At 44.8% G+C, this 26,605-nt stretch overlaps 1 protein-coding gene across 1 annotated transcript in view; it reads right to left on the bottom strand.

Moving 5' to 3' along the window:
* NDUFA10 (NADH:ubiquinone oxidoreductase subunit A10) overlaps nucleotides 1-26,605 on the bottom strand; it is a 46,902-nt gene that overhangs the window by 8,158 nt on the left and 12,139 nt on the right. The window contains exons 8-9 of the mRNA XM_064160003.1: nucleotides 18,746-18,831; nucleotides 7,619-7,727 (exon numbers count right to left, since the gene is read on the bottom strand). Coding sequence (XP_064016073.1) covers nucleotides 7,619-7,727; nucleotides 18,746-18,831 — 195 coding nt within the window. The remainder of the gene's footprint in view (nucleotides 1-7,618; nucleotides 7,728-18,745; nucleotides 18,832-26,605) is intronic.

The following is a 26,605-nucleotide window of genomic DNA, read 5'->3' on the forward strand; positions in this document are numbered from 1 at the left end:
CTATGAGGAGAGGCTGAGGGAGCTGGGGGTGTTTAGCCTGGAGAAGAAGAGGCTCAGGGGTGACCTCATTGCTGTCTACAACTACCTGAAGGGACATTGTAGCCAGGTGGGGGGGTGGCCTCTTCTCCCAGGCAACCACCAACATAACAAGGGGACACAGTCTCAAGTTGTGCCAGGGAAAGTATAGGCTGGATGTTAGGAAGAAGTTCTTCACAATGAGAGTGATTGGATTGGGCTGCCCAGGGAGGTGGTGGAGGCACCATCCCTGGAGGTGTTCAAGAAAAGCCTGGATGAGGCACTTAGTGCCATGGTCTAGTTGACTGGATAGGGCTGGGGGATAGGTTGGACTGGATGATCTTGGAGGTCTCTTCCAACCTGGTTGATTCCATGATTCTATGATTTTCATAGGTGCCCGCTGCCTGGGACAGCATGGTCTGTCATCCAAAACAAAACAGACAACCACTAAGAACAATATTTGACATAGTCCCAAGGTCCCTTAGTTTCCTACTCCCCTCCATCTGGGATAGATATCCCTTGCCAGCTGCCCATGACGTTTTTCAAGGGGAGTAAGGTTGAAGTCACACATTTCTGAAGCAGCAGAGGGGCTGCTCTCATGCTCCCTCCATACATGCAATATTGGTGCGAGTGGGGCAGTGGGAAGGCAGGAAGAGAAGATCATACACCTATTCCCACCCCCCTCCAGGTATCTCTAAGGAACATCATTCCTAGGTTTTAGTTATTCTTCAGGGTCTGATCTTCCCAGTATTTACCCAGGCTAAATATTTTGTCCCAAAAATAGTTTTGCAGAGATACAGAAGAAATAACTTAAGTCTCTCCTAATTTATTGTGTGCCTGTTTTCATTCCTTCCTGGATTCTAAAGCAGACAGGGAGGCAGGGCTGGACACTACAGCTGTTAAGTAACTCTATTAAGATGAGAATTAAGAAGGGAGACCATGAACCTAAAAAAAAATAACACATCATCAAGCCACAAAAAAACACCAGAAGAGAGAAAACAGGAGATTATATCAAAGACAGCCACTATGGCAGCAATCACAAACACAATGAATAAAGATATCTTAAACTCTCCTTCTGCAGATGCAAGAGCAACACGAAGGGCAATTCACAACTTAGGTAAGGCTTGTTGCTACAGTTGCACTTGTGTTCCAGGCCCCTCACCAGCTTTGTCACCCTTCTCTGGACACATTCCAGAATCTCAACATCTCCTTTGAATTGAGGAGCCCAGAACTGGACACAGTACTCAAGGTGTGGCCTGACCAGTGCTGAGTACAGGGGAAGAATAACCTCCCTTGTCCTGCTGGCCACACTGTTCTTGATCCAGGCCAGGATGCCATTGGCTGTCTTGGCCACCTGGGCACACTGCTGGCTCATCTTCAGCTACTATCTACCAGTACCCTCAGGTCCCTTTCCTCCTGGCTGCTCTCAGCCACTCTGTCCCCAGCCTGTAGCACTGCTTGGAGTTGTTGTGGCCAAAGTGTAGAACCCTGCTCTTGGCCTTGTTAAATCTCATCTCATTGGCCTTTGCTCACCGAGCCAACCTGTCAGGGTCCCTCTGCAGGGCTCTTCTACCCTGCAACAGATCAGCACCTGCTCCTAGCTTGGTGTCATCTGCAAGCTTACTGATGCTGGACCCAATTCCCTCATCCAGATCATCAATAAAGATACTGAACAGGACTGGGCCTACCACTGATCCTTGGGAAACATCACTAGTGATTGGCTGCCAACTGGATGTGGCACCATTCACCACCACTCTCTGCACACATGGCAATGTCCTCTGTGCAGACAAGCCGAAGCGGTAAAAATAGGTCTTTCTGGAAGCCTTTCATGCAGAATCTGCAACCAAAGGCCAAGATATTAAGGACTCCACTACCTAAGAATCACCGCATTAAAATACAGTGCATATTTTTGACAGAAACACTTCCTGTTGATCCAAACTCTGTCTTCCTGAAAGCTTAAGTATTTCTTTCGTCATTCAGGGTACTTTAAGTGGAGGATTTCTGTGTAAGGCAGAGGGCTCTGCACATTCACAGGAGATAGAAAGCTAAAAGGACTTCCTAATCCCCCCATTTGCCAGCAGCCACCTTCAAGTCCTGCACAACCACAAGTGCCACAAATTGTCAGGACAGCACTTCCCATGCAACTTGAGCCATGTCAAACCTGGAGAAGTCTTAATGTTCTCCCTTTTCAGCTCATTATGATCTTAACGTTCTAAACACAACGTTCTTCCCGGGTCATGAGGCTGAGAGTTGACTACTTTTACAGGCTCACCTTCCCATCACCCAAAAGCTCACTGTTTTACAGCTATTCCCCCACAACTACCTAAATAGCTGGAGGCACAGCAGACATCACACACTTGAGGCTTTCCCCTCCCAAGGTTGTATCCTTACAAAAATGAGGGAAATGAAGAGCCTAGGGGGACAGCATGGGATGCCCCACCCCTCCTATCTGTTGCCTCTTCTACACTTACTACTACAGAAGGAGACTGCCAGCCACACTCCCAGGTCCTGAGGCAGAAGGGCAGGGTACCAAGACACAGCTTGGCAGAGCAGCTGAGGTAGTGCAGCTGCTGTGGGAAAGGCAGCCATTCCACCCCAGAAACACACAGATCAAACAGTCACCTAGCTTCAGTAACTCATTCAGTTCAGTAATCTGGCATAAAACTAGTCCAGGAATAAGAAAAATAAATCCTAGCTAAGCTGCGAGCTGAAGGGACTTGCCAGAGATACAGCTGTAGGAACCATATGGCATCTTATCACAGTAGCTAGGTCTTTGACTAGCTCAAGCTTTCCTTTCCTCATGGTCAGTATCTCCATATTCCAAAAGCAGTCTTCCACGAAGGGAAGAGGGTGGGGAAAATAAAATGAGAGCCTTGTCTTACCTTTCAGTAGCACATTTATTTGCTCTCTTGCGTTAAATGTTAGGCAGAGCATTCTGGGCACTTTAGATTGAAAGCTGACAGCTAAAACTAATCTAAGAAAACCTTACACACAAGCACATGTGCTCACTAGAGCTGGAGCTCATGGTGGGATAGGAAGTGTCCTGAAAGTACTTCAAGAGTCTGGAATAAATTCTTCAAAGAAATCATCACACCTTGTCTGCTTCAAGAGTAAGGAACGTATCCCCAACTTCCCTTTGTCTCATTGCATGAGGCTAACAAAAGATACACCATTGCCATAGGGGATTTGCCTTAGTACAAAAGGAACTTCTAGGTGCCTAGGCCTGTCTTGTTTGCAGAACAATCTGTGTGCCCAAGCATTTGGTCATTTTCTTTAAGGTACACACCAGCACAAAGAATCTCAGCATGCTATAAAGAGGATAGGATACTCCTCCCACTGCAAAATCTTATCCCTCTGAAGATGGAAAAAAAGCAACCAAATCTTAAGTCACCATCCCTGGAGGTGTTCAAGAAAGGACTGGATGAGGCACTCAGTGCCATGGTCTAGTTGATAGGATAGTGCTGGGTGCTAGGTTGGACTGGATGATCTTGGAGGTCTCTTCCAACCTGGTTGATTCTATGATTCTATGCCAGCCACAGTTTTTAGCCACATGCTAGTAAAAAAAAAAAGCCTTTTCCTCCTTCAGGATTTCTTCAGCTTGTGTTTAAAGATACTGGGGCAAGCTGCTGGACAAACAGGATCATTTACCAGATGTAACATGGGTTACATGGGCCAGAATGGGATGAACAGGCTAGCACAAACATTCTGCTGGGGTTGATGACATGAGAAAGGAGACAACACTTTAGCCATTTTACTTTCACCTGTTCTAGTGGAGGTATTCTGCATTCCACTCACAAAATGAACACCAGTAAGGACTGGACTCCAGTGTCTGGTACATTTTGTGATAAGCAATCCAATACTATTTTGATTTTGTATTTTCAAGTGCAAAGCTTGTATAAATGAAATCCTGATCATTTCTTCATGATCTCTAGTGAAGGGAGAGGTGACAGAGTATTTGAAGGTTCTCCTGATTCACTTTCAGAAGTAAAGACATAGGTGATGACTCAAAAATGAATTTTAGACAGCTGCACTTTACTACATGCATAAAAGAGCATGCAGGTAAAAGAAGCCTTTTTCCCACCACCCCAGGAGATTCAGCAGGACTTGCCATCATTTAGGCACATGAAGTACATCAGCACATTATTGAAGTACACTGATTCTATTAAGCAGAACCATTTGGTTTTGTCTTCTCTGCAAACACATCTGCTAAGTGCTCCAGCTTCACAAACAGCACATGGGAGTTTGCAGCATTACCCGTGGGGATCGTGTGTGGTTGGAAGAGAGCAGGGATACACAGCAGTTAAGAAAAAGAAGATAGTAGTCAAGTCTTTACTAGTCTGACAGTTCCTAAAATAATGTTGCTTCACTTAAGAATGAATATGCTTATCTCTGATCTACATAACTTGACTAAAAAGTTACTTTTCCCTTGCCAGAAAAGCATCTTCAGAAGCTAATGAATGCCCGAACCTCATTAGATGACTTTATGGTAAAAGGAAGAGGCAGAAAGCCACCTCCTCAAGTGAAAAGAATGCTTACAGAAGAAATTCAGAGGATTATACATACCCCCCTCCATGTTTCTAGTATTCAGAGCCGTACATGGCTACCTTGTTCTTTTGCAGAAAGGCACATATACTAAAATCTTGGGCTCTGCAGTGTTTCTTCCTCCTCCTTTCTCAGTTGCTTCTCACTAATGAGTATTTTGCACAAAACCCAGCTTCTGCCTGGAGTTTGCAAATCCCTGAAAACCACCATTATTAGGCAGCATGAATTGTGTGCATGCAGCTCTGAAAAGCACAGCAGCTACCTGCTTATTGGTACGCCAAGGATTTATGACTAGTTAAAAGATTGCCAAGGAAAAAATCCCCTATGCAAATCACTGTGTTTATGTGCTAAACATCAGTACCACTAACTTTAAAAGCAGGTAATTCCCACAAGGAAAAGTTCTGTAATTATACCATAATTAAGTCTTTACTTACAAGTCATGTGAGTCTCAAATTTTGATGTCCTCATCATGCATGTGGTAGCCCAGCTATAACCATAGCTGTACAGACATGGGCACGGCAATGGCTTACAATTCCCTTATTAGACTCAGAAACCTTGCAGTCAACATTCAGGTATCTATAAGTTTATCTCTTTTTGCTTCCTGTGCTGATTGGTCCCATGCTGTATTACCTCTGAACACAAGCCTTGCCTAAGAAATTCACACCTTCATTTGCTAAACAAATTTGGATGGCAAAAACACAGATCTTCAACATTTCCTCACAAAGAATTCAATTCTTGCAACACAAAACAACAGGTGGGGCTGGCTTTGTGCCTCCCCATCCAGCAGCTTACAGGAAGTAGGAATACTCACATCTTTTCCTTTGAGCACCATGCCTATAGACCTGTCCTCCACCTCTGAAGCACTGTGTCTAAACATTCAGAAGAGAGGAAAAGAGTAGCTAATATTGCCTTAATCTAACAGAATGCTTCTTGAAATGTGCACCTTTTCCTCATTCTAAAGAACACTGTCTGTTTCCAGAGTACTTTCCTGGATCAGTAAAGAAACACATGCCAATAGAATTTTTTTTTTTCCACAAACAGTGCTCAGCTTCTGCTATCAACTAACTGGCATTGAGCAGAACAATCCAAGACCTCGTTTTTTCTTCCCAGGTATCCTACTCCTATATATCCTTTCCAAGACAAGTCACGTGTTTTCCTGGAAGCCAGCTATTTGCTGAGCCAGGGCATTGTCAGTTTCTTGCCAGCACAAAGAAGAATGTGCTGTTGTACAGCTAGAGAGGGAAGGCTTTCAGAAGTATTACCCCTGGTTCTCACCATGCAGCACTGAGGTCACATCCAGCTGTGTGTCAGGCAGCCTCAGTAATTCCCAGCTCCACTGCAAAGTGACATTTCAGCCAAAACCCCCTATGATCTTCAAGAAGAAAGGCACTGTCAGTACAGATGGATGTTGCATGCTGGCAACAAGCCATTTCAGAAGGATCTGTTGCATATGTGCTGCACAAGCACAGACATCTCTTGGAGTGAACTCAAAGAATCCTTAGGCTGAGCTTGAAGGTTTGGACTTTAAAATGTGATCCTAAGAACCACAAAATTCTGATAGGAATTTTTCAGATGGACCAGAGTTTTCAAATCCATTAGATGGCTTCAAGTGGTACCGAGATGCCTCCTGTTGCTTCAATCTTTAGCTCTCTTTCACAAGATGGAAAGACATCTCAAATGAGGCAGAAGAGCATGAACCCAAAAGCCTCTCTATCATACAGCTAGCTAAGGAGAAACAAACAACTACTTGAAGGAACATTGTAGGCAGGTGGGGGGTGGTGTCTTCTCCCAGGCAACCACCAACAGAACAAAGGGACACAGTCTCAAGTTGTGCCGGGGAAAGCGTAGGCTGGATGTTAGGAGGAAGTTCTTCACAGGGAGAGTGATTTGCCATTGGAATGGGGCTGCCCAGGGAGGTGGTGGAGTCACTGTCCCTGGAGGTGTTCAAGAAAAGCCTGGCTGAGGCACTTAGTGCCATGGTCTAGTTGACTGGCTAGGGCTGGGGGATAGGTTGGACTGGATGATCTTGGAGGTCTCTTCCAACCTGGTTGATTCTATGATACTATGAAACTATGTTAAATGTTCACAGGGACTTCTGAACTGACTAGTCCAGAAGAAAGCATTTGAAGTTCAGCATTTCCAAACAAGTCCACAATTTTAATTTCAGGAGGAGACTGTATATACTAACAGGACCAGAAAAATGATAGTGTTTCATGATGAAAATTGTGGTTTATGATAATTTACATAGACCTCCATTTGTCTTCAGTGAGTGCTTGTAAACGTTGGCAGCAAAGATTTCAATCCAATTTGAAAATACACCATCATCTGCAACTGCAGTTTGTCCAGTCACTATTCATTGCCATCAGTTGCACAATTTCTCTAATGAGAATTTACAATACCTGGTTCTTCAGAAAAAAATCTGCGTGGTGCAAGAGGACCTCATGCCTGCTCAATAACAATAAGCAATAGGGCAAAGTGCGAAGTCAACTGGAAGCTGTTGTCTCCAGAAAAACCAGAAAGGCAAGCAGCTAATTAAAACATTGTGTGGGAGCCTGCATGAGGTGTAAGAGAGAGCTGGGCCACCACAGGCTTTGGATGTGTGCCTACATACAGAAACACACTATTTAAAGCAACAACGGTTTTGAGAAGCAATGCAACATTTGTACCTCCTCAGCCTACTCCAGAAAACACCGCTCCTTCCCTCAGTGTTTTATAAGCAGTCTTCTAAAAAGAAGCCACCATGGGTTTCCAATTTTCTTGCTTGACTCAAAGGATTATTTTACATTTCAGAGGTCAGAGACTAATCAGCACAGGAGAAACAAAACCAAGTGAAAACCACTTATCCTATAGTCCACATCTAAAGATCTAAAAAGAAAACCAGCTTACCACACAAAACATTTGCTTTGTTCCTCATGGGGAAGATAGACTCCAAAAAAGGTGGGAATCTGGGCAAAATCCAGAACTTACCCTTGTGCGTGAGACAGGCACTCAGGGTATGCACAAGACAGCAAGGATGGCTGCCTGGCTACCACACAACTGCTCCCCTTCCACCAGTACTTACCGATCGATATTCGTAGTAGATTTTATCATATTCACTGCCTCCAATTGTGATTTCTGGAATGAAGCGAGGGATGGCCACAGGATCCACCACTTTACGTTTGTCCTGGACACTGAGGGGAAAGAAGGAAGGAAAAGGAGAGACAAGGGAACAGTTAGTCCACATCATGCCCCAAGGAAAGCAACTTCAGTTCCGAGTTTGGCCAAATATTACAGAGCTACTTTTCTGGTAAATACTGCTTCCACAGGTCTGGGCTATTTTTGGGTTACAGTGAATACACAGTTGTTTTCCTCACCTGACTATGTTTTCTCCTCTTGCCTCCATTTACTCCTGCTCCAACTTCTCCCTGTGTCTCCATTCCCTCTCCCACTTTCTTCCTGCCTGGAGATGCTCTGTCATTCCCAAAAGCCTTCTCCATAAGCCACCTCTACCATTTTCATCTCCTGTACAAGCAAGGTAAACCCAGTGGTTTTACTGACTCCCACAATATCCTGTATAATAACTTCATTTAATTGCCTATTGCTCAGTTAGTTTTCACAAATGAACCCTCACAAAGATTAAAGGTGGTGGTGCTCTTTCCCAAATTCCCATCCTAAATGGATGGTCACTGAGGCCATCACAGCCCTTGGAAGCAAGCAGTGCCTCTAGCATCTTGCCTGAGAGTAAGTGAGCGAAGCCTGCTGCAGCAGATGGAATGACAAATACCAGGATCCACCAAAAATCCATACTGCACAGCACCAGCACTGTCAATTCACCCAAATTTAAGATGTCTCAGAAACCACTAGAAAACTACCTTCTGCACACTGGTATTATACACAGACCAACAGTGCCACCTACACGTATTTGTGGAAAAATAAATCCATTTGCAGCCAAGAATGACCAAATTCTTAAACACTGGAAACTGCCAACTGAGCTGTCTGCAGTGACCTGCCTTTCTTTAACAAGATCTGCATACACACACAGCACATGCCCTCAGCAAAGCAGTTCATCTTTAAGCAATCCATTCTTTTCCCTAAATCAGAAATCTGGGGGCCTTACTTCATAGCACTGAATAGCTTCTACAAGTAAACCAGTCTGCTAATGCATCCTGACATGCACACTCCAAGTTATCTTACTACAAAGTAGTGAGGGAATTTGGAGACTCAGTGAAAGCGGAGAAGGGAGAGGCAAGGATAAATGTTCTTTTACAAGACCAAGATGAGCACCAAAAGTGTTTCCTATAAACTACTACATTACATATCTTCACAAACATTAAATGTGCATTTTGCATGCTGGAAACCAGGAAGAATCACTGAATGGTTTAGGTTGGAAGGGACCTCAGAGATCATCCAGTTCCAACCCACTGCCAGAGGGAGTTGGATGAGGATCAAGGCCTCATCCAACCTGGCCTTGAACATGTCAAGGGAGGGAGCATCCACAACCTCCCTGGGCAACCTGTTCCAGTCTCACCACCCTCACTGTAAAGAACCCTTTCCTAACATCTACTTTGAATCTCCCCTCTTCCACTACCCCCTGTCCTGTCATTACAAAACCTTGTCAACAATCCCTCCCCAGCCTTCCTGGAGATGCCTGTGCTAGTTTGAAGCTAGCTATAATGCTTTGCTGAGAAGAACTAGATTACAGGCTGTGAAAAGGAAAAGAGAATGATGTCTACTTCACTCATAGGCTTGCTGAGAGACACAAGAACAAGAATCAAAACATAGATAAGGTACTTCTGGGGGAACTGGCTGAGCTGTATTTCTCTCTAGCCTCTCTGCTATCTCTCCGATTAATCCACTTTGCTTCCTAAGCTCCATTCTTCCTTGAGATTGGAGTAAGGTTGAGAGGGGGTGGGAGAAGTTGAAGGGCCATTGGGAGCCCCTCCTGGGTACTCAGGTTTCTGGGAGGGCTGTTGTGTTTCTGTATTACCTTTTACCTTGTATATTTCTGTATATAACTGTATATACTGTAAATTTCTGCTTGTACATTCTGCTAAGCTGTAAATAATAAGCTTCATCCAAATTTCCAGAGCCAGCTGAGTCTAGTCTGGGCAATTTCCAAAGTGTGTGGGGGGGGGGGGGGGGGCGGGGGCAGGTAACACCCAAACCATCACAGCCCCATTCGGATACTGAAAGGCTACTATAAGGTCTCCTCAAACCCTCCTCTTCTCCAGGCTGAAGAGCCCCAGCTCTTGTAACCCCTCCTTATAGAAGAGCTGCTCCAGCCCTCTGATGATCTTTGTGGCTCTCCTCTGGACTCACTCCAACAGTTCAATGTCCTCCTTGTGTTGGGGGCTCCAGAACTGCACACACCACTCCAGCTGGGGTTTCATGAGAGCAGAGTAAAAGGGGAGAATCACCTCCCTTGCTCTGCTGGCAACACTTCTCTTGCTGCAGCCCAGGACACAGTTGCTGTCTGGGCTGAATGTGCACACTGCCAGCTCATGTTGAGCTTTTCATCAACCCAGAACCCCAGGTGCTTTTCCTCAGGGCTGCTCTCCAGCCATTCACCACCCAGCCTGTATCTGTGCTCGGGATTCCACCAACCCAGGTGCAGGACCTTACACTTGGCGTTGTTGAATTTCATGAGGTTGGCGTAGGCCCAGTTCTCCAGCCTGTCCAGGTCCCTCTGGGTGGCATCCCTGCCCTCTAGCAAGTCAACTGATAATGTGATAAATAAGTATCTGAAAGCTGGCCAGGAGTGGGGGGACAGGCTCTTCTCACTTGCTCCCTGTGATAGAACAAGGAGCAATGGGTGTAAGTTGAAACAAAAGAGGTTCTGCCTCAACACAAGGGGGAACTTCTTTACTGCAGGGGTCCCAGAGCACTGGAACAGGCTCCCCAGAGAGATGGTGGAGTCTCCTTGTCTGGAAACTTTCAAGGCCTGTCTGGGTGTGTTCCTCTGAGGTCTGCATTAGATAGTATTGTCCTGCTTCGGCAGGGGGATTGGACTCAATTATCTCCTTGGGTCCCCTCCAACCCCTAATATATCTTGTGATACACAGCTTGGTGTCAGCTGCAAACTTGCTGAGGGTGCACTGACAATGTTAAACAGCACTGCTCCCAGCACTGACCCCTGAGGGATGCCACCTGTCACTGGTCCAGGTGGACACTGTGCCCTTGATCACCACTCTGCTGGATAAGGAATTGGCTGGGTGGTCACACACAGTGTCAAGTCTCTGTTTCTCCAATCTAGTCACCAGGATGTTAAGTGAGACAAACAAATGCTTCACTCAGGTCCAGCCCTCCTTTGCCTCCTCACCAAAACAGCAAGAGTTCTTTCTATAACATGCTAGCACTGGCCCTTCTGTGGGCCACTCCTAGACCTCTCACTCTAGGACAGCCTGGAATAGCCAAGATGGGACAGCTTGCCCAAAATGGTGATCTGATAACACAACCAGTTTTACTTCTGAATCCCAGTATACCTCAAGAAGAGCACATTCACACCTGCTAAGTCTCCTCTCTTGAGGTTCTGCTGAGAAGGAACCAGCTCTAGTACTCACTGCTAATTAGCCCAGAACTAAAAAAAGCCTTGGCAAAAAAGCAGCTTTTCGCTTCTTAAGTACAGTTCATCCTGCAACTCCCACTGAAATGGGAGAGTCCACACACTGGCAAGTAGCAGCAGATGTTCTGTACCTTACAAGTCTGCAAGAGAGAGAAGATAACGTTCATCTAGGCATATGTGAAGTATAATTTGACACACGGTGTCCAGTAGTTAACCCATCTGCAGTTAATCCATTCCTTCATGAATCTCAGCCAAATGGCAATTGCAGAGAACAATTCCCAGGCACAACTTGTTTTAGTTAGTGGCCAAGATAGGAAATCTGCTGCTCTTAAATTATCTTTGCTCTCATAGCCACTGCCTCCAAAGAAACCACTGCACAACAATAAGAAAATGCAATCTTAATGCTCCCAAAGATGGCTTCTCCAGATTCAGCTCTACACCTCCAGTAAAAACCATGAACGCTAACTAAAAGCACCACCCAAAGCCACCTGCCACAACAACATCTTGAACCACAAAACCACATTTGCTTGCCAGAACTAATTCACTGCTCAGCAGGAAGCATTTAAAAGCACCTTTTATGTTTCCTTAGTTCTCTCTCTCTCTCCTCCAGCACAAAATTATCACTATTTACTATTTTCTGGCACTTCACCATATTTTATTGAAACAGCTTTCATCGTGAAGTAGCACAGCTTCCCAGAGTGTGCTTTGCCTACCCATAACATTATGTGATGCTTCAACTTAACTGAGAGCATGTAAGTGGCTGTGTGGTCCTAATACTGCAGGAACCTAAGATTTTAGCTCATTATGACTACAACCATCCATAATCCCATTAGCTAGAGTTCTTCCCACAACTAGACAGGAATCACAATTCCAAATATGCTACAGCAAAGGACAGACAATCTCTGCTCCAAAAGCACTTATTACACACCTACTTCACATGCTATGGCCAGCATGACATGCACAAGCAGGTGCTGTGCAACTTGAACTGAGACATTCTTGCCTCTTTCCAGAGGAGGAAATCCTTCTTCCCTTAGAGGCAGTTTACAGAATCACAAAATGCCAGTCTGGAGGAGGCTCCGAGGATCATTTGGTCCAATTAACAAGGGGACAGAGAGTTTTCAGGGAATCTGCAGAAGCCTGATGACACACAAGTAATGTGGCTTTTTTTCCCCCCCCCTCACCTATGGTATAAAACAAAGCCTTAAGTTTGCCTACCACAGTGAACACTATAAAGTCATAGAATCAACCAGGTTGGAAGAGATCATCCAGTCCAACTTATCCCCCAGCCGTATCCAGTCAACTAGACCCCGGCACTAAGTGCCTCATCCAGACTTCTCTTGAACCCCTTCAGGGACAGTGCCTCCACCACCTCCCTGGGCAGCCCATTCCAATGCCAATCACTCTCTCTGGCAAGAACTTCCTCCTAACATCCAGCCTATACTTCCCCCAGCACAACTTGAGACTGTGTCCCCTTGTTCTGTTGCTGGCTGCCTGGGAGAAGAGACCAACCCCCACCTGGCTACAACCTCTCTTCAGGTAGTCTTACAAACACACTTGCTAAAGGTGCAATATAGGGTAAAGTAAGTGGACTGTTTGGAAAAATAAAATAATCAAACCAGCCAGCCAAATGAGAACCCAGTTTGCAGTCTGAGGGATTATTTTTCAAGAAATAATACTGGCAGTGGCATGACAATACACAGTATTAGAAACCATGATTCTTACCTAAAATCATTCTAAGCCCAAGAGGCTTAGAACCAGCAACACAACAGCACATTGAGTTAAACTCTGCATTTAAAACATGAAAGTAACTTGAGAAAAAGCAGTTCACTCCAACTGGAAAACAGAGTATTTTCTCACTCACCTTGAAACCAACACATGTGAGATGCTCATGATTTTGCCTATGCTTGTGAGAGAACAAAGAAGAAATGTTCCTGACTCATATCAAGACCACAGACCTGAGTGGGAGAGATACTTAACTATACTGACTACTACTACTCCTGTGCTCATTCAGCAGGCATACAACACAACTGTGAGCTGTCCCCCTACCATGTGTCTTTCCTTGCCCATCATTTCCTCCAGAACTTAGCAAGGGCAGGGCAACAACATACAGACCTCCTGCCAAAGGCAGAACAAGTATGCCACAACCAAGATGAAACATGGCCACTCCCTCAGAGAACAAACAGTCAGCATGAACACCAAGAAAGGAAAAAGCTTGTCAAGAAAAGCAAGTCTGCAAGAGAAGGCGAGAAGGTGCAACAGCAGCCCTTGAAATCTATAAAAAGAACTGGTCCAGTTAAAGCAGGACAGTAAGGTGCTAAAGGAAGCAGTTTTTAACAGTGCCAGAAGTTTTACATTGAGTAGTTTGTGATTTCTGGAATCTTCCTGACAAAGTTTCAAATCCAGTATGTCTCCCTGGAAGCATTTCTCGCCCTGCTGTTTGAAATGGGATGGATGTTCACACGTGGACCTGTCTTCCCTTTAACTTCACAGTGTGATTGAGCACATTTAGCAATCAGAGAGCTGAAGGGTTGCTCTCACCCATTCAACTCCAGTGCTTCCTTGCTGCAACATTTCATCCAAACCAGACCAAAACCTACAGAAAGGAAGCAGGGGATTAGCAGTAGCTCCAAGAAGCTAAACCAAAGTTCATGCAAGTTAGGCATGACCAGTTACTACACACAAAGTACTTCTGTAACAACTTCAAAGCATCTGATGTCCCTGGAGGATTTACTGCACAAGGTTCATGGCACATTAAGAGCTATTAATGAACAGAGAGGTTGTGAAGTCTCTTGCACTGGAGATATTCAAAACCTGCCCGGATCAGTTCCTGCATGAACTGCTGTAGGTGGTCCTGCTCTGGCAGGGAAGCTGGACTAGATGCATCTTTCAGGGTCATTTTCAACTCCTAACACTGTGTTATCGAACAGATGAGAGTGGCAAACTGTTTCATAGCTAAACGCAAATAGATCCCCTCTTCATCAGGCTAAACCACATGCCACTATCTTCTTTTTAAAGATTAAATCAGTGGTAGCTTTAAAAAGCTAACAATTTGCCCATACAAAATATGTTCTGCTCTAGGAAATTATGCTGGGATGCAACAGATTTAACTGCAGACCTGCCTGATGAAACAAGTCAAATGCAGTAAGCTCCCCCACACCAGCTGATAAAGTAACACAGGCAACATAACACAAACTACAGCTCCTCGTTCCAATACGTGATTTATTTTGTAATGCATGCTGACAGTCATGGTTCTACTGGGTGGGGCACAGATAAATACATGCTTGAGACAGTGCAGTGGCCACAAAGGAACTCCCTGAGACATTTCAGAAAGCTAGCAGAGTTGGCACTTGAAGAAGAAAGCTGTGAAGAGATCTCTCCAGCTTACAAACACAAACATTTTTAACCTTTTACCAAGACACGCCTCAGTCCCACAACCGCACAACTCTATTAGGGCAGAAAAGAGAAGGCTCTAGGGCAAGGGAGGGAGATAAAAGGTATCATTATGCAGCTGATTTTATATGGGTGTGGCTCACTGGTTTGATTAGCTTGGATTCATTACCAAAGTAATCAAAGGCCCTGCTGCAGCTTCTGTGCCTATATATGTGCAAGGAAAAAGTAACCCTCACCACTGCCCTTCTTCTAGACATGCTGATACAAGCTGAAGTTTTCAGAGGTAAAACTGCCTCGCTATCCAAATCAACACCAGAGGGCGGCTACCACCGCTGTGGTGCCTGGTCAGAGCATGCTGCCCCTGCAACAGCATCAGTTGAAGTGGCCCAGATTAGAATGAGTGCAAAATGCTGGCAGGTCAGTGAAGAAATACCTGCTGCAGGCTACCAGAAACACCCACAAGAGGGCAGCATGTGCCAGCGCACGGAACGCAGCCCACCAGCAATGCACTACAACTCCAAACCTCCTCCCAAAAGGAAAAATTACAGTAGGCATGTGACACCGTGGCTGGGTATCACAAGCTCTTTTCTACTTGGCTGTTGGAAAAGGCAAGGAAAACATCAGCTTTAAAATCCATGAACTAGCACCTGAGTTCAGCTTTTGATGCTTTGGGATGCAACTCCAACCCTGAAGACAAGCAGCTGACTCCCTGCCGTGTTTGTTTAGTCCTTCCACAATTGTCCTGTGTTTGGCACCAGTCCAGACATATTTTCATTAGAGAGGTTTGTGCAAGCTGTGACAGGAGACTCGTGTCTATCCTGCAGTTCTGGAGTTAACATGAGAAATTATTATGTTCAAACCCACACGTTTTTATTATGTTAAAGGTACTCATCCCGGGCTGCTCAACACACTACCCATGATTTCCCTCGTTCAGTTGAGCAAGGAACAAGCACAAAACTGGCACAGGATTTGTTGTAATACCTGTGATAAATGCCCCAATACCCCAGCACCAGAGGAAGATTCAAAGCAAACTTTCAACATATTCACCAATTCATAGAATGGTTTAGGTTGGAAGGGACCTTGAAGATCATCTATTTCCAACCCTTCTGCCATGGCCTCAAACACCTCAACACAGGGCATCGAGTCAGTCATCAGCAAGTTTGCAGATGACACCAAGCTGGGGGCAGACGTGACTAAGTTGGAAGGCAGAAGGGCTCTGCAGCGGGACCTTGACCGCCTGGACAGATGGGCAGAGTCCAATGGGATGGGGTTCAATAGCTCCAAGTGCAGGGTGATGCACTTGGGCTACAACAACCCCATGCAGAGATACAGGCTGGGGTCAGAGTGGCTGGAGAGCAGCCAGAGAGAGAGGGATCTGGGGGTGCTGATTGATACCCGCCTGAACATGAGCCAGCAGTGTGCCCATGTGGCCAAGAAAGCCGGTGGCATCCTGGCCTGCATCAGGAATGGTGTGGTCAGCAGGAGCAGGGAGGTCATTCTGCCCCTGTACTCTGCACTGGTTAGACCACACCTTGAGTACTGTGTTCAGTTCTGGGCCCCCCAGTTTAAAAGGGATGCTGAGATGCTTGAGCATGTCCAGAGAAGGGTGACGAGGCTGGTGAGAGGCCTTGAGCACAGCCCTATGAGGAGAGGCTGAGGGAGCTGGGATTGTTTAGCCTGGAGAAGAGGAGGCTCAGGGGTGACCTTATTGCTGTCTACAACTACCTGAGGGGTGGTTGTGGCCAGGAGGAGGTTGCTCTCTTCTCTCAGGTGGCCAGCGCCAGAACGAGAGGACACAGCCTCAGGCTGCGCCAGGAGAGATTTAGGCTTGAGGTGAGGAGAAAATTCTTCACTGAGAGAGTCATTGGACACTGGAATGGGTTGCCCGAGGAGGTGGTGGAGTCGCCGTCCCTGGGGCTGTTCAAGGCAGGATTGGACGTGGCACTTGGTGCCATGGTCTAGCCTTGAGCTCTGTGGTAAAGAGTTGGACTTGATGATCTGTGAGGTCTCTTCCAACCCTAATGATACTGTGATACCTCCAGGGATGGGGCCCTGGGCAACCTGTTCCAGTGTCTTATCAGCATCACTGTAAAGACAACCAAATACAAATGCTACCTGACAATGTTGTTCTGAAGGCAAGTGGAACAGCAAAACTCAAACCATAAGAACATTTAAATTATCAGCTTGCTGCACTACAAGATCTTAAAGCAGCTGAACACTGTCAACAGAAGAAATAATTTTCTATTAGCTACAATGACAAAAGCCTTGTACAGGAGACCCTACTACCCTGCCCCAGGGTTCATTGAAAATTTCAGTCCTTAACAATGCAATTTATTCGCTTTCTACAGCTGCAAAGTAGAATTTTCATTTAACAATAACTTATTATACTGCTTGGTAATTCCATGCTTTCCTTTAACTGCCTCCTACACTCTGCAATTAATAATGCTTTCTTAATATCTGTACCAGTGTGAAGCTATAGGAAAACAGGTAACTGTTTTCTTTCAAAGACAAACTGATATTGATAGCTTGCAGGTTTTAAAGTTACCAGGTGCTATTCTTCAATTACTCTATGAAGAAACCACTTCTCAGATACTTCAAGGGCACCCAAATCATAACTTATTTCTTACATGCCACCCAACACTGCTCTTCTGCAATTCATCTTCACTCCCTGATAGAAAGGCTATAGAAAATTAGACCACAGAATCATAGAATCAACCAGGTTGGAAGAGACCTCCAAGATCATCCAGTCCAACCTACCACCCAGCCCTATGCAGTCAACTAGACCATGGCACTAAGTGCCCCACCCAGACTTTGCCTGAACACCTCCAAGGACAGCGACTACACCACCTCCCTGAATATCTCTAGAGAGGGAGACTACACAATCCCCCTGGGCAACTTGTTCCAGTGTTCTATCACCCTCACAGTGAGAAAAATTCCACCTCAGGTTTACATGAAACCTCTTACACCTCAATCATTCCCTCAGGGCAATGCTCAGCAATCTTCAGCCTTGGCATGGGCTTGCTGCAACTGTAAAATAATATTCAGAGGATCATAGAATCAACCAGGCTGGAAGAGACCTCCAAGATGACCCAGTCCAACCTATCACCCAGCCCTGTCCAATCAACTAGACCTTAGAATTTATATAATCAGCCAGGTTGGAAAAGACCTCCAAGATCATCCAGTCCAAAAAAAAAAAAAGGAACATTATATCTCTAATTTTACAAAATATCTGAAGTAACAACACAAAAATTTAAATGGCAAAAGAGTATCAAAAACTTGTCAGAAACTTCCAATGCTTGTCACAATAAAGGTAAAAATTCTAGGGCAGACATTCAGTTTTGAAAATCTGTTTCTATGAACTTGTGAGGTAACCAGAAATACAGAAAGAATATAATTCTTAAGATTTGTTTTAAAAACAACAGCAACTACACTGCATTTGCTACCTGCACATTCAGTCTAAAAATGAAGTTCCAGCCAAATGGGAAGTCTGTCTCACTTCAGTGCAAGGTTATCTCTACTTCTAGTCTTACATGCATATTTATTCCTTATACAAGGTTATCCAGAGAACATTTTATTCATCAACACGACTTCAGAGTGGCACTCTTGATACTTCATCTTGGAACTGTTGCTACATCATCTCTAACACAGCTTGAGAGAACATATTTTAGAAGGCTACTGCTTTTCAGTACTGCAGGACATAAGCAGGCCTACTGTTAGCACTCCATAGCTGATCTAGAGGACAGACCATCATGCAATACTTGATGCATTTAAATGCACTATTTGAGTATGATCTCTTCACAATCAACTAGACAGATAAGGATCTTCAACCAAAAGAAAAAGATCCAAAACAAATGAAAACAAGCCAAAAAAAAGAGAAACCACCACATCAACTGCATAAATGTTGGTTTAAAGTAAAACACTTATTTATTATCCAGGAAAAGTGCTCACAAAAATACCTCTCTAAGGGCCACAGGTCACAGCACTTAGGAAATGCCTGGAGAGTTCTCTTGTGCTTCATTAATGGAATGGAATCCGTTTGTCTGGAGCCTCTCATCTAATCAATTATCAGCAGCAGCAAAATGCCACACCATATTACAGCTCCAAGCACCCATATTACAAAAGCCTGCTGCTGACTTCTGACAAAACAACAAGTCAGACTGCAAATATAAACATACCTTGGAAACCTCAAGGCTTTAACCATTTTCCCTGAGATCTGATGCTAAGTCATGGTCAGTTACTGGGAAACATCATACTTACTACAGCCTCAAATTATGGAAAGCAACATCATCCTGCTCCAGCCATGGCCCCTTGTCGAACTTCAGGTACTCAATGTCTTCGATTACCTGGAATTGGAAGACAAAAAATGAGTCTGATCAGAACATCCACAAGTCAATGGATGCAGTCTGCAAACCAATGAAATAATCAAATGGGTTACTGAACAAGTCACCTAGCAATGCAAATGTTCAGAGGTAACACATGTCTCAGTCACATTTCTGGAGGTCTTGGCCCTGCTACAAGCAGATGCATGAGGGCCAGCTCTGAAGTTCATGCTTTCAGCCTTGGCAAGCCAAGGCTGGTGAGTAAACTGGTTGACAGATGCCTGGTTTCCAAACTCTTACCTGCTCCAAGGCAGTCATCTTCTACTTATCAACTGAAGTTGAAGAGAAGCAAAGAAAGTACAAGCCCATTATAAGGCAGGATGAGATGCAACTTAGTCTAGATTTAACCCCATTTTGCTGCAAACAAAAAAATAATCATGCTACACATGATGTCTGTTGGTTTACTGCATTGGTTTGTTCCAAAAAGAGTCAGTAGCATAGTAACTGAGACAGGCTGAGTAGTTGGGGCCTCTCTGTGTAGTTCACATCACAAATCACGGCATATTTTAGTCTAGAAAACTCAAAACACTTGAAGTAGTTGTCCTGAAAGAAGTCCAAAGGCTCATTTCATCAGGCCACCTACACATGCATGCGTAACAGGTAGCTCCTATCCCAAGCTGAAAGAAAACTCAACTCAGCATCCAGAACCATTCAAAGTAGTAACATTAGCTCAGCCAGTGATTTCCTCAGCATCCCCAAACTTACCAATCCCACATTTGAGCTTAACTTAGAGCCTGGCTTCACCAGAAAACAGATCTTTGCTGGTCCAGTGGGTAATTGCTTAACACAAGACTGAGGTTATCACTCATGACTGACTAAATCTGAAGGAAACCTGAAATAGTGGCAGGAGTATGCACTTAAGGTGCATGATGAAGTGGAGATAGTATCTTGAAGCAAGTTGGAAAGAACTGGATTGCTGCAGCTCCCAACATCACTAAGGGCATTTTCAAAAAGTAAAGGATAAAGCTAAGAGGTGAGGAATTAATGAAGTCTTGATGATAGTCAGTCCATTGACAACAAGCAAGCAGGCTGCCAGTATGAGTAGTAGTAGAATGGTAAGTGAGAAATATCTCTATTCCTTACTGTACATTAAATCCACTACAATTATTCCCTGCAATCACACTAAACACTAAATCCCATCTACCACCACTTAAAAAGCAACAACAAAGGCTAATTACCAAGTAGTTTCAACTACAAATGTCCACTCTCTTACCAGTATTATGTTTTTTATGCTAAGAAAAAATGGCTCAGAGGTGACTGTGTGGTCATATCCTTCAGGCTTTTATATTCCTTGAAAACTGATTCTGCTGGTAAGAGACTTGAAAATAGTTTTGTTGATACCACCAAAACACATCAAACTTTGAGCCACATTAGATGCTCTTTAACCATTTTTAAGGTCTTAGAGGCAAAGGTGGCAAACCAGATGCTGCTGCCAAGAATGTAGAAAACCTACCTTTCACATATAGGAGAAAGCCAGTAACAAATCCCTCTGGTGATAAAAAAACGTTTCAGTCTTCAAAAATAACACAGAAAACTGCACCACAGACACTCAGGGGACATTCTCAGGCAGTTTTAAAACTGCATTTAGAAGCTGATTCTTCCTAACAAACTTCTATAACATGGATTCCCAAGAACAGCATTCAAGGATGCAAAGAGGCAATGATTAGTTAATTAAAATTTTAAAAGGGTATTTGAACTAATTTTAATACTTAATTTCCACCATATTTCCTGTTAGCTATGCAAAAGAAAGTACTTCTCTACTCCACAGCAAAGCTTTGGAAACATCCTGCTACAGCTCACGACAGAACTAATAGAGTTAGTAAAAACAGGGCTCAGAATTTACTGCAGGGGAAGGAAAATTAATTTGGATACAGGTTTCTCTATTATAGTATCAGAAGACATCTCTCCCAGTAGCTTGCTAACAGCTTCCTAATTTAAGAGGAATATCCTAGCATCCCCTGGGAATTAGCAGCAAATAAATGATTTACATCTGATCACAGCACAACTTGCAATAATATCCAGGAGTGATGCTAACTTAAATTGCAGGAATAGCAGGATTTAGGGAAAAAAACCCACACTGTTTCAGTAACGAGATCCCTTTTCATAATCATTGCAACAAAGCCAATATGGGCACCTTACAGCTTCTGAGCTTGTTCCACAACGATCTGGAGAATGCTGTTTCCAGAAGAGCTAAGGTGGTAGTGAGCAGCAGCAGATGACACTGCTCCTATTCTTATAATTGCTGAGGACAAAGACACCAAACCTCAATAGCCTACTCTGTCAGCTGACTTCTCCCCAAACTCCTTCCTCGCAGGTTCATTAAGCAAGAGGTGGACACAAAGAACAGTACAGGCTACAACCCAACAAAGCTCAGACTACAGCTTGAAGAAAACAGTTCAGTCCACATACAGCACTTACACCTGGGAAACTCACACAGGGTAAATCTGGGGCATTTCACTGCTGCACTAGCACAGGACATGGCACAAATATGGTCTGTCAGCATCTCAATTTCATCCTTTTCTCCAGTTTACACAAGCACTGAATAAAACACAGAGAACACACACACTATTCACAAGCACAAGAAAGGAAACAATTTAGCTTTTCAAGACATTTCCCTTCTACCTCCAGCTCTTTTTTAGTATTTAAGGTTTAACCAAAGAGAATGTAAACAATCATAGCTAACTTTTGATGTCCAGTTTTATCCTCAGGTAAAAGCAGTTTGAGCCAATGCTAATGAAGCTCATTTCAGACTCTCCTTTGGCTCCTACAACCAATGTTAATCACAACATGAGACTCCAACTGACCTTTGCAAAACACACTTTGGAAATAGAAGTAATTTCTAAGTTCAGTACATCTACTATATGCAAATCAGAGGCCATTCAACTATAACATCATTTAAGAAAAGACGTTCTCAAATCACATAGTAAATAAACTGTAGATTGCAGTTATCTAACAGCTAAACATTGCTATCTGTCAGCAGGATACCTCTGTGTAAACAAACACCCTACAAGTCAAAGCTGAATCCCTGCTGATAACCCTTCTTTCCATGCTTCAACCACTTCATTCCAAGGTGAACCAAACCACAAGAGTGGAAAGAGGAACATACCCTACAGCTACCTTCTCATAACAAAAATTACATCATTTTGTACTTTTACTTCAAAATCTTAATTCTTCCTCTAGTCCAAATTGGTTCAACCAAATTAAGAACTACATCAGCACATAGTGATTATTGTATGTAGAGTGATGACACAAGACAATTCTTTCCTTGAGCAACAAGAGATTTAGAGTGACTTTAAACCCTGATTTAAAGGATTAAAATCTCTAGCAATGGAGTTTACTCAAATAGAATCAAGGGAGGAAACAAACTGCTTTATCCTGACCACTTCAGGACATGCACAGAGGGAAGGAAGGGGAGAAACAAGAGCCTCATCCCAACTTTCTCCTATTTCTGTTACCAAACACCCACAGCTACCTTCTTGAAATATCACAGTTGTCAATTTTTTTCCTTTATATTATGTGGAAAAAAACCCACACCTGTAATTGCTGAATATTCCCAACTACACCCTGACCTTGGCTTTTTGTTCATTTTGGCTTCTTCATTATTTTTATCCCTCAAGAAACAAACAAAAAAAAAAAGCAGAAATATGACAAGAACTGTAGGATTCCTGGGATGCTGATCCTCCTTCACAGAGAGAAAGCTTCTAACTGCAAATCACAGTGGCTGCAGGTGTGTGAAATTTCACAAGCAGAGCCTTTCAGCTGCAATACACCCAACACAGAAACAAGGGCATTCTGCTAGCAAGGCAATGCTCTCTTTTTATGCACAAGAGCAAAGAGGCTGTGCTCTCCATTTTTCACAGGCATGCTCACAAGGACTGACTTCCAAGATTCAAGAGCCATTTAGAAAATGCAACTCCAGGACTATGACAAAATGTGAAAGTTTATGCTCTTCAGTCATTTTTTTCCCCTTTTCAACACCACTCTGGACAGATCTAAAGGACAGCACCACATGGGCTCTTGCAGAGCAAATTACTGTGACCCCAGTCAGACCCAGCCCACTAGCAAGTGAGCACAGCAGTAATAGGGTGCCACCTGCAACACCTATAAATGTTCATCTATACTGTTTTGTAAAGAGCTGCACAGTGGTTGTAAGCAGTCAGAAACCTCCCTTGCTATGAACATTGAGGTTGGGCTTACAGATCATTAGTGAAGAGACTTAGCTGGGAATGGCTATAAAACATGCCCCATGGCCAGATGGAAGCTGTACTCTGCTCTGGTTACGCTGGTTAGGCTGCACCTTGACAACTGTGTCCAGTTCCAGGCCCCTCCATTTAAGGAAGATGTGGAGGGGCTTGATCGTGTCCAGAGAATGGCAACAAGGCTAGCAAGGGGTCTGGAACACAGTCCTACCAGAAGCAGCTGAAGGAGCTGGTGTTGCTCAGCCTGAAGAAAAGGAGGCTCAGGGGAGACCTTATTGCTCTCTACAACTACCTGAAAGGAGGCTGTAGGTAGGCAGGGGTTGGTCTCTTCACCCAGGCACCAAGGCAGGTTTAGGCTGGATGTCAGGAAGAAGTTCTTTGCAGAAAGAGTGACTGCCCATTGGAAGGGGCTGCCTGGGGAGGTGGTTGGAGTCACCATCCCTGGAGGTGTTTAAAAAGAGACTGGATGAGGCACTTAGTGCCATGGTTTAGTTAGTTAGAAGGGTTAAGTGATAGTTGGACTTGATGATCCTAGAGGTCTTTTCCAACCTGGTTAATTCTGTGATTCTTTGAAGTGTCCCCCCAGAACTACTTTGCAGCAAGACTGCCAAAAACCTGCTGAACATCATACTTAGTGAAGGTGGGTGGACAGAGGCTGGTACACTGACAAAGATGTGGTTTTCCTTTTGCCTGTTACACTCTTCCAAACTGCTCCCTTTCCCAAACTATTAATCTTTCCATCTCAGAGTAATCACTCTGCTGCTTCTCTCCTCCCAGCTGATTTAGGAATTAATCACAAATTGCTGTGCAAATGCTTGGACTTATTTCTTAAAGCAAAAAGCAGTGTAATGAGCCTCATATTTCTTTATTCCCCTATCAGGGGAAAAGAGGTCATTAAGTGGACGTCAGAAGAATTATCAAGGTGTTCAGACAAGAAAAACAAGATGAAAATAGTAATATCAGCAAAACACATCTGAAAAGATATTTTTAGAGCAGCTGAGATCCTTATTGCTACTACAGACATTAAATAAGCTTTGAGTGACTTACTGTATATCCCTAGAAGTGAAATGGGCCCACTACAGACCTGTTCAGAATTGCAAAAAGCTTGCTGCTCTTCTCAGCAGGGGACAGCAGCTACAGAGTAAGTTAACAACGGAGACATAAAAAGGCTTCTTATCCTGCTAGTACTCCTCTGAGCAAGTGTGTTTGCCAAAGTAAGGCAAATCCATTACATCTACTCCAAAAACCTACACAATGGAGGAAGCCATGATCTCATGTTAACCCTGTCACATGGAAACATAGAATCAACCACATTAGAAGAGACCTCCAAGATCATCCAGTCCCATCTATCACCCAGCCCTACCCAATCAACTATACCATGGCACCAAGTGCCTCATCCAGTCTTTTCTTCAACACCTCCAGAGACAGTGACTCCACCACTTCCCTGGGCAGCCCATTCCAGTGCCAATCACTCTCTCGGTCAAGAACTTCCTCCTAGCATCCATCAGTGTGCCCAGGTGGCCAAGAGAGCCAATGGCATCCTGGCCTGCATCAGGAACAGTGCAGCCAGTAGGACAAGGGAGGTTATTCTGCCCCTGTACTCAGCACTGGTCAGGCTACACCTTGAATCTTGTGTCCAGTTCTGGGCCCCTCAATTCAAGAGAGATGTTGAGGTGCTGGAACGTGTCCGGAGAAGGGCAACGAAGCTGGTGAGGGGCCTGGAGCACAAACCCTATGAGGAGAGGCTGAGGGAGCTGGGCCTGTTTAGCCTGGAGAAGAGGAGGCTCAGGGGTGACCTCACTGCTGTCTACAACTACCTGAAGGGAGGCTGTAGCCAGGTGGGGGTTGGTCTCTTCTCCCAGGCAACCACCAACAGAACAAGGGGACACAGTCTCAAGTTGTGCCAGGGAAATTAAAGGCTGGATGTTAGGAGGAAGTTCTTTACAGAGAGAGTGATTGGCATTGGAATGGGCTGCCCAGGGAGGTGGTGGAGGCATCATCCCTGGAGGTGTTCAAGAAAAGCCTGGATGAGGCACTTAGTGCCATGGTCTGGTTGATTGGCTAGGGCTGGGTGCTAGGTTGGACTGGATGATCTTGGAGGTCTCTTCCAACCTGGTTGATTCTATGATATACTTCCCCTGGCACAACTTGAGATTGTGTCCCCTTGTTCTGTTGCTGCTTGCCTGGCAGAAGAGACCAACCCCCACCTGGCTACAGCCTCCATTCAGGTCTCCCCTGAGCCTCCTCTTCTCCAGGCTAAACAACCCCAGCTCCTTTAGCTTCTCCTCACAGGACTGTGTTCCAGGCCCCTCACCAGCCTTGTCGTCCTTCTCTGGACATGTTCCAGTATCTTAGTATCTCCCTCGAATTGAGGGGCCCAGAACTGGACACAGGACTCAAGGTGTAGCCTGACCAGTGCTGAGTACAGGGGAAGAATAACCACCCTTGTCCTACTGGCCACACTGTTCCTGATCCAGGCCAGGATACCACTAGCTCTTTTGGCCACCTGGGCACACTGCTGGCTCATCTTCAGCTACTATCTACCAGTACCCCTCTGCCTGGCTGCTCTCCAGCCACTCTGTCCCCAGCCTGTAGTGCTGCTTGGGGTTGTTGTGGCCCAAGTGCAGTACTCTGCACTTGGCCTTGTTAAATCTCATCCCACTGGCCTCTGCCCACCCATCCAGCCTCTCAAAGTCCCTCTGCAGGGCTCTCCTACCCTCCAACAGATCCACAGTGGGTCCTAGCTTGGTGTCATCTGCAAACTTATTGACGTTGTACTTAATTCCCTCATCCAGATCATCAATAAAGACACTGAACAGGACCAGGCCCAGCATTGATCCCTGGTGGTGGAGGACACCACTAGTGACTGCCTGCCAACTGGATGTGGCACCATTCACCACCACTCTCTGGGCCCAGCCCCCTAGCCAGTTCTTGTTCCATATCAGAGTGAATCTGTCCAAGCCATGAGCTGCCAGCTTTGCCAGGAGCTTGTTGTGGCAGACAACATCAAAGGCTTTGCTGAAGTCCAGGTAGACTACATTCACAGCCTTCCCCACATTCAGCAGGTAGGTAATCTGATCATAATAAGGGCAGGTTTATTTTGGGCAATGAGAATGCAACTTATCTGGCTTGGACCAAGGTAACATATCTGAGAAAACCATTTGGAGGGGAAATTGCAGTTCAGATACTACCTGCCAGCTCATACAGATGAACAACCCAAGCAACACCACTTGTAACAACTCTGGTCACCCAGCTCTTTGCTATAACCAAGTAGTGAGCAGCTATTAGAAAACAGCAGCTGTTTTACCACATAGGAATTTGTGTGTCAAGCTCAATCATAGGACACTCCTCAATAGCAAAAGCCAAAAGACAGATCTTACTTGGGTAGACAAAGTCAAGGCTGCATGCTGGGTTTGACCTAACTCTTGGTTAATGCCATCAGTTCCCAAACTGAGCTACTCAAAGCCTTGCCTATTCTACCAGCTACTTCAAAGAGGGATGCTGACTGAACAGCCAAATACTGCACAGCCCAGCAGGTT

The sequence above is a fragment of the Pogoniulus pusillus genome, chromosome 2 (genome assembly GCF_015220805.1).
Source record: "Pogoniulus pusillus isolate bPogPus1 chromosome 2, bPogPus1.pri, whole genome shotgun sequence".
Taxonomy (NCBI): Eukaryota; Metazoa; Chordata; class Aves; order Piciformes; family Lybiidae; genus Pogoniulus; species Pogoniulus pusillus.